Source organism: Castor canadensis, chromosome 12 (genome assembly GCF_047511655.1).
Source record: "Castor canadensis chromosome 12, mCasCan1.hap1v2, whole genome shotgun sequence".
Classification (NCBI taxonomy): domain Eukaryota; kingdom Metazoa; phylum Chordata; class Mammalia; order Rodentia; family Castoridae; genus Castor; species Castor canadensis.
Genome location: NC_133397.1, coordinates 27,448,513 through 27,464,598, shown reverse-complemented (window position 1 = coordinate 27,464,598; position 16,086 = coordinate 27,448,513). Strand labels below are relative to the sequence as shown.

Here is a 16,086-nt window from a genome sequence, read left to right as displayed (position 1 = left end):
GGCAAAAACTAAAGGGTACATAACCAGATAAACAGATTGGGAAACAAAGAAAGGAACAGTGGACAGCAATGAGAACCTACTGTTACACTCAACATGGACAAATCAAGTTAAGAAAATAAAATACTACATACCAGAAAGCAGGGTGAATATAATAAAAGGAAGGATTAAAGATACCTGGGGAAAATGTCATATGGGAGTAAGATTCAAATGTACCAACCAAGGAAGCATGGGAGTGTAGCTAAGTAATATACTACTTGTCTAGCATATGCGAGACCTTGGGTTCAATTATGAGCACAAAAAAGTGGATAGACCGACCAAGTTTTAAAATTCCATTGTAAGTAGCAAAGAAAGATCCCTTTGAGATTATTATTATGAACTAACATTAGAAAAAGTAAGTTGGATTACCCAAAGACTAAAATACCTACTTGGAAAGAAAAAGACTTACTTAAATGCAAAAATCTTGGATGAGAAAACTAGTACAGGTATTCCCAGGAACTCAAATTTATTACTACTTAATATTTAAGAAATTAAAATTAAAAACTAAAAGTTAGATAGAAGAGCAGATGAGATGCTCTAAACCCATGGTAAGGACTTTGACCTTCATCCAAAGGCCAATTCATAGTCACCAAGAATTTAAGGAAGGACTGATATGATCAGGTTCTTATGTAATAACAACTTCCAGGAGCAGAACAGAAAGTAGACTGCATTAAGGAGAACATTTCTTTTAATTAGGCAAAAGAAATGGTAATAACTACATTTAGGATCGGAGTAATAGAGATGGATAAAACACTTTAAAGAACACAACCAAAAATATGTAAACTAAGTATTCTTGCCATTTTATAAATAAGGTCTCTCCCTGAGCTAAGTCGCTTGTTCAATGTCATACCTAAAATCTGATGGCGTATCTATCTTATGTAACCTCCAAAATGATATTCCCAAACATTAATATTAAAGTAAAAACATCCTGACCATTACCTGTTTATGATGAACAAGCTGCTTTCTGATTTTCCTGGAATATAATCTATCAAGGCTACTGCTGCCTTTTGAGGATCTACTTAAACTCTGAGTGTGTAGATTGTTGTTAATAAAACTCCACTGGTTACCTAGAGCAAAAGGAAAAGTTTTATTAGTAATAATACAAAATATGATTTGGAAATGTTTTATACTCAGAAAACACAAAATACAATTATAAACACTTAAGATCATGACAAAGCAGTTTGAAAGAATATTAAGGAGACCACTATGAAGAAATTATTAGAATATCTAACTCTAGACAAGTTAATAATTGTCACTCCTTTAACTTAGACATTAAATGACCTTATCGCCAATCTCTTCCTAAGGAAAATAGCTACCTTCCTCTATATGGTTAAGATTAATCCTTGAACAGCACAGGTTTGACAATGTCACTCAGTTCTAATACCAAATTATCTTTTTCCATGGAAACAAAAATGGGTACTCTACATACTCAACAACTTGATCAACAACTGCCTGAAAAGGTTCAACGTGTGTCCAGACTATGCTGTGTCATTCTTTTGCTCAATTCAGACCCAATATCACACTATACACATTTATAATTCTTTACTCATTTGCTTAACATTAAAATACTTTTTCCTCTTCTCTACTATCTGTCAAGTCTTACTTCAACTTCTTCAAACTCTAACAAAACTCATTCACCAATCTGTCCATACTGAACAATATAAAACTAAGACTTCTAAATATAATCTGTTATGTCCCAACTTTATACGGTTAACTGTATTTATTTAATGGTATATCTTATCATAACTGAGTAAACTGAACATCGATGTACATTTTTTTAAAAAGTCAATATAAAGCCAATTCCCTATACATAATTCTCTTTCATCTTCCAAAGCTTAGTGACAACTGATTAAGTTACAAACATGTCAAGGGAACTTTTTTTTTTTTCATTTTTCTTTTATTATTCATATGTGCATACAAGGCTTGGTTCATTTCTCCCCCCTGCCCCCACCCCCTCCCTTACCACCCACTCTGCCCCCTCCCTCTCCCCTCACCTCAATACCCAGCAGAAACTATTTTGCCCTTATTTCTAATTTTGTTGTAGAGAGAGTATAAGCAATAATAGGAAGGAACAAGGGTTTTTGCTGGTTGAGATAAGGATAGCTATACAGGGCATTGACTCACATTGATTTCCTGTGTGTGGGTGTTACCTTCTAGGTTAATTCTTTTTGATCTAACCTTTTCTCTAGTACCTGTTCCCCTTTTCCTATTGGCCTCAGTTGCTTTAAGGTATCTGCTTTAGTTTCTCTGCATTAAGGGCAACAGATGCTAGCTAGTTTTTTAGGTGTCTTATCAAGGGAACATTTTAATGTATGTGTAGCATTCCAAGTAATATGGACCTAAATGCCTGTATTTATGTAATACATTTAGCTATTTCAAATCCTTATGAAAGTCTTTTTAACAGGAATAAGGAGAAAAGACACTTGCCTTGAAGTTTTCTTATTATTGTTGTACTGAGGGTGGTACATTGTTACATTTACCAAAGTATTTATAATACATTATACTCAAATTCACCCCCTCCATCATTGTCCTTTATTCTACTTCCCCTTATTCCTGGGACAGTTTCAACAGGTCTCACTTTTCTATTTTCATATGTGAGTACATCATATTTCCACCATATTCACCCTCCTACACCCTTTTCCTATATCCTCCCCACTCCCACTGGTATCAAACAAGACCTGTTTTGCCTTCCTGTTCTCTGTTATTGAAAAACAGACATTTTTGTTTAAGAGTTTCTTTGGGGGGAGAAATGACCCAAACATTGTATGCACATATGAATAAAAATAAATAAATAAATTTAAAAAAGAGTTTCTTTGTGACATTTCCATGTATATATGTTATTATAACATGAATTGGTTTATCTGCTCTGTTTTTCTCCTTTCTGTATTAGTGCCCTTCTTATGGTGATTTCAACCATAAGAAAAAATTCGACATGCATTCTTGTATAGAAAGTACATAAACCATTTTTTTACATTCTTAACTTCCTTCTTTCATCCCACTAGTGATCTGTTTTTTCATAATATTACTTGTATTTGCATTGGACCTACATTCTACAAATGAGAGAAGACATGTGGCCTATGGCTTTCTGAGCCTGGTTAACTTCAATTAAGATTATGTTCTCCTGTTCCATCCATTTACCTGAAATTTGATTTCCTTTAATTTTTAAATTGTTTTGTGCCTTAGCCTGTTACCAAAGATTACAATTCAAAACAAAATCTAGGAATTTATGTATGTAAACATAAAGCAATGTACAGTTAATTACCCAATAATGGTAAAAAGAATAACATAACATACTAAAATAATTTTTTTTAACTAAGAATTTCACAAATTTCCCTTTCATTAACTCACTTTTACATGTTATTGTTGGGGAGGGAGGACTTGTGAAACACATGATTGTGTTCAGAAACAAAGTCATACACAGAACAAGGAAGTCTGATCAAAAATAAATTCTACCTTTAAACAGACTTCTGAAGAGTTAACCCATATTTTACATATAAATTACATACAGCTGGTATCTCCAGGCCAATAGTCAGTTGAACAACTGCGGAGTCACTCAAAATCCCCACCAACATATTATTATAAACTTGTGATACCTGTCAGAAACCTCTCCCTGTCTTTACCATTCAAAGGTTTCTTTGCCGCTGCAGCTTCATCTTCAACAGTTGCAACATAATCCAACAACCTGGACACCAGCATAACAACCCAACTGATCATGGGAATATCTAGTACTCCTGTGCAGAGATTGGGGGAAGAAAACTGAAATCAGTAAAGTTCTAATGGGGTCAATAAAAATAACTGAAACCAAACATTTTACAATCCAAAATACACCCTTATCATTACTAATACAAATATAATATGCCTCAAAATTAGATGCCTATGGCCACAAAGTGAGTGGAACATTGAATCCAATAAAGGACAAGTGTTTCCTTCTATGAAAATAGAGTAAATGTAAACTGAATTTATCAAGTAGTAACTTATAAACTAGAAAACATGGTGAAAGACTCACAAGTGACTAAAATAAATAATCAAACTCAATCTATGATTCATATAGTAACAAAGTATATCCTAAAGTTTTATTCTTAAACAATTCTTTTGTTCAAATGAAATTCATCATTGACCAGAGCAGCAACTGTGCCTTAAAGCTCAAATTTATGTGGAGAACTTTATTTTAGTTATAATAGTATAGGGGAAAAAAATATATTAGAATGATTTCAAAGTTCAAAGCTCAAATAATGAAAAGGCAACAGATTTTAAAAATAGTGACTATATAGCAGCCAATCAAACATGAAAACTGCTATTTCTAAAAAGTCTATGTCACAAAAATCTTAATAAAATGTGCTGCATTGGAACTTAAAATAAGTAGTTCACAGAGATGTTTTATAAGAAGATTATGCTTTAACTAAAGAGAGCTGCTTTATGTTAATACCTTCTGTTCTCCTATGCATGGGCAACTCTGGCTGAAGAGGTGACAATAAATTATCCAAGAGATTAAGTAAGCTTTCCAATACTCCATTGTTACTAAGTGATCTCTGACCAATGCAGGAAAGTAACATGAAGACTCTAAGAAAGAGATATGAAGAAAATACCCAGTGAGAATAAACTTAATTGTTCAGTCTCTTTAAAATGACTTAAATTGAAATTTAACAACGTAAAAACTATTTCCTTCTTAAAATATATCCTATTTCGGGTTGGCTAAGAAACAGTTATATCTGGACGCATGACGATAAAAAAGAAATCTTTCTTTAGGCACTGGTCATATTCCTAACGTTATCTGTAGAAAAATCAGAGAACTTTACCTGAGCCTCTAAAATCACATTCAACACATATTGCAACATGATCTGATAGGAAACACTTATAAATCAGAATAGTTAGTAATGGTATACATATCTTTTTCAATACAATGCTGATGTCCTTCACTGGGTAGTCTCAAAATCCTAAGAAAACCTGCTTCATTTCTCCATTTACTAATCACATTAACACAAGTTCAAAACATTACCAATAAGGGCTGGGGACGTACTTTAGTGGCAGAGCACTTGCTAGCATGCACAAAGCTTTGGGTTCAATCCCCAGCACTGCAAAAAAACAAAATCCAACCCATTCCTATGAGAGGTATAAATTTCTGACCTACCTATCCTGTGGAAAGATGAGAAGCTGCTCTGAATTGTACAATTCCTGAAGAACATTAGAAAGAAACTGACCCCACCATCTTTCACCACCACACAGCTGAACAAGCAGAAGACCAGTATGTAATCGGATCTTTGGAGTTCCACTGATGCACAAGTGTTTAAAGAGTTCTTCACAGGCCTGGGCATGAAATGTGCTCTGCAAAACTGCTGGAACAGAGTGCCCTATTACAAGAAAGAAAACATGAAAATTTCCTATTTCAACGTATGATGTATACTATCAACATTGGCATATGTGCATGTGCTTTCTTTTTTACCAGCAGGCAGTGAGTAATTAAATTCTATTTAGCTACTATGTGTTTACTACTGGTATGTAGAACTTTAACTGTTAAATATGCAGGGAGGAGAAGAAAAGGTAGTTAAATTAAATATATTTCTTGCTTCTGTAGTTGTGAGAGTGAGTAGGGCCTGAGTGTGTGTGCTTCAATCAAAAACAATTCCTAGCTACTGGGCATGGTGATGCACACCTAGCATTCCAGCTACTTGAGAAGCAAGGATCAGGAACATCATTTTTCACGCTGCTCAGGAAAAAAGTTAGTAAGACCCCATCTCAACAAATAAGCTAGTTGTGATGGCACACAACTGTCCTCCCAGCTATGCAGTCCAAGATCAGCCCTGTGCAAAAACATAAGACCCTATGCAAAAAATAACCAAACCCAAAAAGGGTCAGGGACTTGGCTCTAGAGTTACAGCAGCTGCTAGCAAGCATGGTGTTCAAACTCCAATATCACATAAAAATAAATTTCTGGACAGGAAATAACAGTTCTATTTTAGGTTAGCAATTTATGAAAACTTCTCACTACTGTACTTTTAAGCACTACTTAATACTTGGCTAGTAAACACAATGTCATGTGCATCAATACCACAAATCCAAGAAACCCATCAGAAACTCATTTGAAAAATTAAAATAAGATGAACTTGGATATATTCAGTAGCACAGCACTTGTCTAGCATGTAGGAGGCACTGGGTTTGATCGACCACATTGCAGGGGAAAAAAATGAGTGAATCTACACAGAGGCTATAAATGCATTAGAAAGGACATAAAGTAACAATAAGCAGAAAATATTACCACAGTTCCTAAAACAAACAACAAAATCATGTCAAATATATTCAGTCATTAAAGTAAGTAAGCAAAATACAAACCATTGGAAGAGTGAAGAAGGCTGAGCAGAGTGTCCAACAAATATCTGATGATAGTACGTAACTGCTCTGTGGACGATGTCTGAATTAAATCTTCTGATGTTTCACTCACTGTCTTCCGATTTGCACCTACAGCTACCTTGAGCCTTTGCACTGCATTATGAGCCAAATTTAGTTGAAGTTGTAGCTGAATACAATCCTGATAAGCAGAAAAAACTCTACTGTCTTCTTCAACTGCTTTGTCTGGTTTTCGCAAAAAGTACTGTGCATTATTAGCACTGTTGAGAGGAGGAAGATCAATACTTTGCAAAAGAGCTTCCAGACGATGACAAGCTAAGTTGTATCTGTAAGTAAAACACAAATGAACAAAATAATTCCTGCAATTTTTTGATGTACACACGTACACACTAAAACTTACAACTCTAAAATATATTAAAGCAGATCAAAAAGAATTACATTAGTAAATACTAATGGAGCCAAATATTTAATCACTGTATTTTCATGCATGTTCTTATAATGTGCTCGTGTTCCACTTCTTTTTGTTCTTTTCTATACGCCTATGGAAAAACATACTTTCACAGAAATACAAATGTGACATTATATATAAAGTACAGAATTTAGCAAGATTAAAACATGTTTATAATTTTCTACTAACCTACACTGTATATCCTCTTGTAAAGCAACCATCATTGCTAAATGCTGGTCAATTTCAGGCTGGCTGGCTGATTCTCCCTCTCCCCTTAGAGGATCATGCATTAACTTCAGTTCACTTTCCCAAGGCAAAATATAGGTGTGACCATAATAAAATCCTAAAGGTATTTTGGCTCTGGCATTAGTACTTCCATAACGTCCAATGACAGTTATCTGAAACAAAAGATTATAAATATACATACGCATAGAAGCCACAATAAAAAATCTGAGCAATATATTTAAAAACATCTTCAATTATATGTGTAAGTTGTTTGCAGAAACAAGGAAAGCATACACATTCACTTTCTTGAAGTTCTTTACCTTCATGAATCTGCACACAGGAGGTGGTATTAAGTCATGAAGAATCAGTGAATGAGTGCTTATATCAGTTGCCACTACCAATCGCCTTCCATCCACCTCTTCTCCTAATGTCCAAATGTCAATGGATAAGGAGGCCAAATCTCCACAAGTAGGAATCAATACATCTGTCAATAGTATAGGTCTTCCAAAATCCAGAGTCACAAATCTCCTGGCCCCTATTATCAAAAGAAAAGCAGATGACCAAAACCTGTATCAATTAACCAAATGATACACTCATAAATAGTTTGAAGCAGTCTTCTTAAAATATGAAATCAACCTAACTAAAAAACAAGAGAAGTAGGTAGTTATAACTGGCCTTGTCAATTCTCACTCAAAAATTCTCTAAAAGCCCAATGTGTTAGCTTGGAACCCCAAGACTTCACACAAAAACTTTAAGAGTAAGACCATTACTATGAATGCAATCAACTGTACACATAAATGTTATTTAAAAATTAGAGCATTAGAGTACGAAAATTTAAGTAAGTAAAAGGCAGGGCACAGTTGCTTGCATCTGTAATCCCAGATACTCAGAAGGCAGAAAAAAGAGGTAGCTAATCTAGACTCACCCAACCTCCCCCTCCCCCAAAAAAGTGAGAACCTTAAAAGAGCAAGCCAGACTTGGTGACACTAACCAAGCTACATAGGAAGCAGGGGTAGGAGGATCTCAGTCCAAGGACAGCACAGACCCTATCTGAAAAAATAACTAAAGCAAAAAGAACTGGGGAATGCCTCAGGTGGGAAAGCACCTGCATCACAAGTACAAGGCCATCAGTTCAAAACCCCAGTCCTGGCAATCAATCAATCAATAATAAATTAGCCAATGCAGTATATAAGTTAATTCTATAAAGTAACAGTCTGCCCTTCTTCCAGCCATTGCACATTTTTTCCCTCCATTTCACAACTGGACATACTCAAGATACGAAGCTTATGTGACTTTAGTCTTAACCTTTGTAACTTTTTTACAAGTTACATACATTACATATATTATTTTCAGATCTTTTATATACTTGCATATATTAGCATGAAGCATTACATACTATATGGGGTGTCACTGGTAAAGTGAAAGTGTATTTAAAATCATATGTAGTTGAAGTACCAGTAAAAAAAATGCCCCAAGGATGTCTTCCATGGTAAACAAATAGCTCATCTTCAAGTTTTCTCAAGTATAGACTCACCAGTGAGTACCACTGAGGTAGATAAATAGCAGATTGTCTTTCTTGTTTCCCACACAACACAAGGATGAGCTCAACTAGTGACAAGGAAAACAGATCCTAAGTAATGTTATAATTCTTTTCACTCAGCTGATGTGAGGAGCAGCTAATAATCTTACTGACCACATTTTTTTGTTTGTTTGTTTTGTTTTGTTTTCGTTTCCACTGTACTGAGGATTAAAACCTGGGCCTTACACATATAGGCAAATACTCTACCACCCAGATACATCCCCAGCCATCCAGCTACATTTTCCAGTGAAGGAAAACAACTAAAACATCTACAAATAATGCTGTTCTTGATGGAGCTTGGTTGAAAAGAAGCAGACTGGAGAAATGTTTCTCAACCACAGACAGCGAGTAGGCTTCTCCTGCTCAAGGACTTCACATGCCAGTCACTCTCAGGGAAGGAACTAACTGCAGTACAAAGGACTGCTCAGAACTCCTAAGACTGCAGAACAACAAATCTTCACTACACAGTGCTAACACTATAACTACTTAACAACTGGTAGGGCAGAAAATACCGTAACAATTTTTTAAACTTTCAAACTCTTGTCTTCCAAAACAGAAATTCCCTGCTGTAATAAAGTAAATATGGTTTAATTGCTCATATAATGAAAAAAGTATCATACACACGCTTACACCTAAGAATCTTGATGAATTCTACAGCTACTGAATTATTTAAGATTATAAGGTAAAAACTGCCTACAATTTATTCATGAATATACTTTAATTGAAAGGACCTATCCCAATTATACTTCTCACAAGCATGAGACAAACTAAGACAAAATACAAACTACCCAGAGGCCTTGAAGTGTTATTAATCTAACTCAGTTACTAAATAAGCAGTAGTTCTTCTGTAGGCTATGCTCAAAACGGTTTGAGTACAATAATGCTAGTTTTAGGGATACTTTCTTGGAGTGTAATTTCTAGTGTAATTGTAACTAAGCAATTACAATAGAGACAGAAACTTATGTCAATCTTACTTTAACAGGCAAGATTCAGGTTCAAATTAAACTTACTATTTAAAAAGAATTAGCTCCAGGCACCAGTGGTTCACACTATAATCCTAGCTACTCTGAAGGCAGAGATCAGGAGGATCACGGTTCAAAGTCAGCCCAGGCAAATGGTTCACATGACCTTATCTCAAAAAAACCCATCACAAAAAAAGGGCTGGTGGAGTGGCTCACGGTATAGGCCCTGAGTTTAAACCCAGTACTGCAAAAACTAACTAACTAAATAAAATAACTACATAAATAAATATAAATAAACAAACAGAATTAGCAAACCTAACAATAGCACGCATTATTTTTAACTTGGTAAGGACACCGTCATGAACTCATATAGTGCATATTCTTGGTAAAATCTACTTACTTACCCAAGAGCAAAAGTGATTTAACTGCAATGGAAAATCAAAGCGACTAAAAGAGCTAACAGACTAGAAAAACACTTAAAGAAAGTCAAAGATTACCTGAATGCATTCGCTCTATAATAATAGACTGGTGAGGTGGAGGTTGAAGAAAATGTGAAGCATGAGAAATTGCAAGGGCTAGACCAGAACCAAGTGGATTCTAGAAGAGAAAAAAATATAACGCTATATCGGTATTACTCTTCCTCTATAAAAACCACTAACCAAAATATTAAATTAACAAGTCTCATTTCCTGATGTATAATCTGGAATATTTTATTAATGAGCAATAATAGTCTAACTTGCTATACTGAATTGGTATAATAAAATTTTGCCTTCTAAAAATAGTTTACTTCAAAATATTTTAAAATGTCTAAGCCAACACCTATTTAAAACATAATTTACCATTCTGGACTTGTTGGAATTTTTGTTATGTGCAGCAAGATTGACTGCTGGGGGATCAATGACTGAGCCTGGGAAAAGCTGGGCAAGTTCGGCATTAATCACAACGGAAACTGCTTCATTGGGTGGAGTGAGTGGTGGAGTCATAAAAAGTGGTGTTGTTTTTGGAGTGGGTGGAATAACATCAGATGGATGAATGAAGAATCCAGGGGCAGCCACTGGGTTGGAAGGCACAGAGTTGTGAACAGGACCTACTGCTGATGCTGCTGATGCTGCTGCAGCTGCTGCAGCTGTTGTCTGGTGTAACTTGGCTTCCAGCTTTGCTTTCTGTAAAAGAAGTAAAAGCAACACATATAGACTAATCTTGCCTACCTAGGTTGTGGGTAATACTACATGGGTACATCGTATGAAGATAAACATGGTTAACTAGATCCTAGTTACATAAAGATGAATCAAAACTGGCCTGAATATACATGGAACACTGCCTTGATATGTATACTTCTTTAAATACTGAATAAAAAATTTCCTGTGTATTTGGGAGCTAGGACTTTTTCAACGTAAAGGTGCAAAGCAAGCAGAACAATTAAATATAAATAAAGAAACAAAGTTCTGCTGAAAAATGTTAACAGGAGGTGGATTCTCCTGTTGACTAATATGACACAATTTCTTGTGTGTAATTGGCACAGGATGCATTTAGATGATAATTAAATCTTTAAAACATCTAATATGCTTGTTATACTTTAAGTCACATTAATTTAATTGATCTTTAAATTGTTTTAGGTTTTCTATTCCATGTAAATAGTAACTGGTAACTATCTTCAAGGTTGGATTAAGGGTGTTTAAACAGAGCACAAGAAGTACCAATCACATTCCCTCACTTAGGTCTCAAGTGAAATGCATTCATGTAATTTTAACAAAATTAAATATATCACAAAGACTTTACCTCAATTTTTTTGTTGAAAATGATTAGCTCAGATCGGTCAACCTATTTTCCTTATGAAAATAATGGTCATTTTTACAGTGCTTTTTCAGCTTTTGAAGTTTAGAGACAGCATGAACAAAGAGCCAAATGGTCTCCAACCTGGTGCTGAAGCTTCAAAAGCTGCTGCTGTTTCTCTTGCAGCACCTGCAGCTGTTGCTCGGCTGAAGCCATTGCATGAGAGAGAGACTGCAAAGCTACCTGGGCTGCTGAACTCAGGGCTGTAGAGGCTTCCCCAACTGTCCCAGATGAGAGTCCACCTACTGCAGGAGTAACCCCGAAGGAACTCACTGGCACAGACAAGGGAAAACAAAAGCAAGGACACCAGAATCAAGAAAGGCTTCACAGAGAAACAGTCAAAATATTCTATAAAAAGGAATCTTAATGGGAAAAGTATACTACGGGTACGACTAGTATTCAAATTATAAAAGAATCTGAGAATAACTTAAAAAAGCACCACCCAAAAAAATTAAAAGTACTTTACTTTGGAGTTATCAAATATGTTTAGTATAAAAGAAATTTCATTTAATTTTATTAAAATCATCATAATAATAAGCTTGTATCATTTGAACATAAGAAAAATTCCATATTGTTTTACTGTTTTACATCAACAGCACTCCAAAAAAGTCCAAAGTAACAAAAAAAGTAAGATTTTAAGACCATTATTTAAAAAGGTAAATTATACTTAATTTCCTCACTTTGAAGCATCATCTAAACAGAAGACCTGCCAGAATATGTACAAGTTTTTCCTGCAGTATGCTCCACAGAACACTCAACCCAATCACATCTAATGCATACTGCTTAGGCTCTAGGAAACCTTATAAATTAAGAAATTTCTTTGACTTTTTTTTTTCCAATGTTACTCAAATATACATTACAAATAAACTTTTTCCATTTAATACTTACAAAAAATATTTTGGAAAAGGCTGAGATGAAAACTTATCACAATTTAATCAAATACATCAACATGAAACAACAAGTAGAGGCCAAGCTTAATAAAGCATCAATATTTATATTCCAACAGGCCTTCACTAGGAACCTAAATTGGGGAAGCACAAGTGCTATAATAATAGCACATATTTGGTGTGTATTACTAAATGACATGCTTTTAATGAATTACCCCATTCAACAAATAAATAAGCATATGGGGCAGAAATCATGGTTCCTTTTTGCAGTTAAGTAAAGAATGGCTCAAGTCGGACACTGGCGGCTCACTCTTGTAATGCTAGTTAGTTGAGAGACTGAGATCATGAGGAATGAGGTTCGAGGCCAGCCCAGGCAAACAATTCGCAAGACACCCCCTCCAAAACAACCAGAACAAAATGGACTGGAGATGTGGCTAAAGCAATAAAGTTCCCACAGTATCACCTGAGTTCAAACCCTAGTCCTATGCAAAAAAAAAAAAAAAAAAAAAAAAGCTCAGAGATGTTACTCTGCAAAACTGACACTGATAGAACTGAGATTACAACCAAGTGGTATGCTGAAGCCAAAGTCAATTCAACAGCATGAAAGTTGCACCAACTCATTAAATCTTTGCAACAGCTAAATATTAGGTATTAACGAGGCACACTATCATGTACTATTTTATATACATATATATATATACGTGTGTGTATGTGTGTGTGTGTGTGTGTGTAACTTCAAGATTTTACAGATAATGAAACTAAAAGCTAAGGAAAGTAATGCTCTTGCACATAAATGGTGGCAAGTGGGGAAACTCTATGGAGCAATCTGTCTTTTCAATGTCTAACAAGCACTATGTTTCAAAGCAGTAAACTATGTTATCTAGAGCCCACCTTCACAAAGAGCTGGTTCTATTGCTTGCTTCTCAGAAGTGGTAGTGTAAAAGACAACTTCTTCAATCCTAATCTTTTATCTTTAATTTTTGTAAGTATTAATTCAAACACATATATTTTCTTAAGACACAATTAAAATCACAATTAAAATTTTATGATAGCTCTGAGCAAAGAGCCCATTTATAATTAAAGAGTTTTTCTGGAAATTCAATATTTTTAATCATAGAGTGTTTTAATTTCAACATAATTATAAAAGCTTCTACAAAATGATTACAATAGTCCAAGAAAACAAATATAATTTTGACCCTGCTAAAATCTCCATATAAAAAGATTAACTTTAATTTAAAATGCCATCTTCACTACAGAAGAATGTCATGCAGTGGTTATATCCAACACTGAAAGATACAAGGCTATTTTAAAGAATAAGGCACTAAAATAAAGAACTTGTAATTACCTTCTAAAACTGTTTGCAATTCTAAAGCCAAAAGGCTAACACTTTTATTGGGAGGGCAGTGCTAGAGCTCAAACCCAGGGCCTTGCACATCCTAGGCAAGTGCTATATCATTAAGCTATATACCCAGCTTGTTTTTATTTTTTGTTATATTATTAAAGAGAATAAAAAGACAGCCACTTATAAAACATTACCAAGCAAAATCAGTTCAATATACTACTCATGCCTTTCAATGACTATATATTAAAACCATATACAAATATTCTTAATTTTAAAAACATCAATTGTGTGCCACAATAGAACCAACTATAAATAACAGTAATCCTAAAACATGAGCAAGAAATATCACAGAAAATAAAACATATGAAATGAATAAGAATTCCCAATAATAAAGTCAAAAATTTTTAAGTGACAATTATTTATTTCAAATGTCAAAATCACCACATATTTAACATGCTCAAATATTATTCCCTAATGACTCATCTTTACTTTCTTATGAACATCACTAAATATTCACTTAGCTGTTTTTTTGTTTGGGGGGCTTTTTTTGCAACAAGGTCTAATTATATAACACAAGCTGACTGAAACTCACAATCCTCCTGCCTCAGCCTCCCAAATGCTATGAGCTACCACACCTGGCCTTACTGTTCGTTAATGTTAAATATAAGAAATAACTACGCAGAACACAGAGAAGACAAAACTGGCCATCATTCAAGGATTCTTGAAGCTAGAAAAAAGAAACATGGAGTCTACTTTGCTCTTCCATCTGTTTCCGTTACAGTTCAAATTTCCTAAATTCAAAAGCTTCCAAAAAGCACACACATATAAAAACAAAAGGAGTTCCAATGGTGCTCTAAGTGGGAAAAGGAGAAAAACCAAACAAACTGACAAAGAATTGGTGCTCTAAGTGGGAAAAGGAGAAAAACCACACAAACTGACAAAGAATTGGAACAATTTTATGGTATTTTCCCAAATGTCCTTCCTAGAAATTTCCATGAAACCTGACAGCAATGAAATCTGCACAGATTATAAGGTGATATTTAAATGCATAAACATCATTTTTGTTATTGCTGTATAAAGTATATAATAAAAGAAGGTATATACCAGTAAACGTACTTGCATCATCCCTTTCTATTCTGGTTCCATCACTAGTTGACACACAAGTAAAGTGTAGAGGTTCAACTTCTAGAAGTCCAGTGAGTGCCGTGAAACTACCCTCAGCAGCTGTGCAACTACTGACCTTTCCATTTCCTAGTACAGAAAAAGACAAGACTTATACAAGGTGAAGACAATTTGTAAAAGGCAACCGATATCAATAATTAAACCTGCTCCTACCAAAATTGCACACCCTTAACATAGTTCCATCAATGGACATATTAGAAAACCTCACAAAAGGACAAACTAGTAGCAATTCACAATAAAAAGAGACATGAGGAAAACTTTTCTATAAACACAGAAAATTATAGTCAGTAAAACTTAACTTAGATTTTAAATAACAAAAAAATAAACCAGCTGTTAACTAGCTATCTGTTAAACATGCATGACATAAGAATATATTGTAGGGCTAGTGTAATGGCTCCAGTAGTAGAGCGCCTGCCTAGCTAGTAAGCATGAGGACACGAGTTCAAACCCCAGTACCATCACTCCCCACCCAAAAAAAAAAAAAAAAAACATAGTCTATGTTGTTAACAAGATTTAGCCTGAGATATGCTTCTTTCTATACAAGTAAATACGTTAAGTTAGCATAAATAGTTTTAAAAAACAATGTGGCCACAACCTGAATAAAGAAAACATAAGAAAATTAGAAGAACACAAATGAATTCAAAGTGACTGTGTATATGGCTTAAAACACAAGTATTATTTTGCACTATTGCCAACAGTATTTATTGAGATGTAGGTAAAATAGAATCGGCAGGTAGAAAAAATGGTATGGTCATCAACATCTGAAGGACTACTATTATAACCTTGCTTTCCAATGTCCCATTGGTGACCAGCAAAGGGCCTGAACAGATATATGCAATAAAATGTTTATTACATCCCTACTCAGTAGAAGACTTACAAGATAAAACAATAAGGCCAATAACCCCAGTCCTCTAATTCTAATCTTTACTTTGAAATTCTAAAATCTCTACTTTTAACATTGGCAACAAGTACTATCAACTTCTCCCAAAGAAAATGGCGATTTTCATTCATTTTTGAAAAACTATCTGCTAATTAACCAAGTGTGAATGGGCATAGTTTGCTTATCATCCATTCTTGCAAGTAAAAAATGGTGTTCCATGAAATAAATAACTAGTTCAGCTTGTAACTCAAAAAACTACACAAACATACTTACCTGAAACCATGGTACTTCATCATACAGAAGTGCATTATGTATATTGCCCATCTCCCCAGAGAATACTTGAAAGATATGTGATTGGGGATTCAAAACA

General features: G+C 34.6%; 1 protein-coding gene across 11 annotated transcripts in view; it reads right to left on the bottom strand.

Annotated features, from left to right (window-relative positions):
- Birc6 (baculoviral IAP repeat containing 6) overlaps positions 1-16,086 on the bottom strand; it is a 218,981-nt gene that overhangs the window by 115,266 nt on the left and 87,629 nt on the right. For 5 of the 11 annotated variants that reach the window (XR_012439655.1, XM_020180650.2, XM_074049470.1 and 2 more), the window contains 11 exons: positions 14,759-14,905; positions 11,510-11,697; positions 10,432-10,755; positions 10,090-10,189; positions 7,372-7,586; positions 7,016-7,224; positions 6,364-6,704; positions 5,165-5,384; positions 4,463-4,596; positions 3,630-3,767; positions 976-1,103 (listed from right to left, as the gene is read on the bottom strand). Coding sequence is in view for 10 of the 11 variants with exons in the window: in XM_020180650.2 (XP_020036239.2) it covers positions 976-1,103; positions 3,630-3,767; positions 4,463-4,596; positions 5,165-5,384; positions 6,364-6,704; positions 7,016-7,224; positions 7,372-7,586; positions 10,090-10,189; positions 10,432-10,755; positions 11,510-11,697; positions 14,759-14,905 (2,144 nt within the window). In the remaining variant the exon portion in view is untranslated. The remainder of the gene's footprint in view (positions 1-975; positions 1,104-3,629; positions 3,768-4,462; positions 4,597-5,164; positions 5,385-6,363; positions 6,705-7,015; positions 7,225-7,371; positions 7,587-10,089; positions 10,190-10,431; positions 10,756-11,509; positions 11,698-14,758; positions 14,906-16,086) is intronic. The other 6 variants (XM_020180666.2, XM_020180681.2, XM_020180699.2 and 3 more) reach the window with 5 other exon arrangements.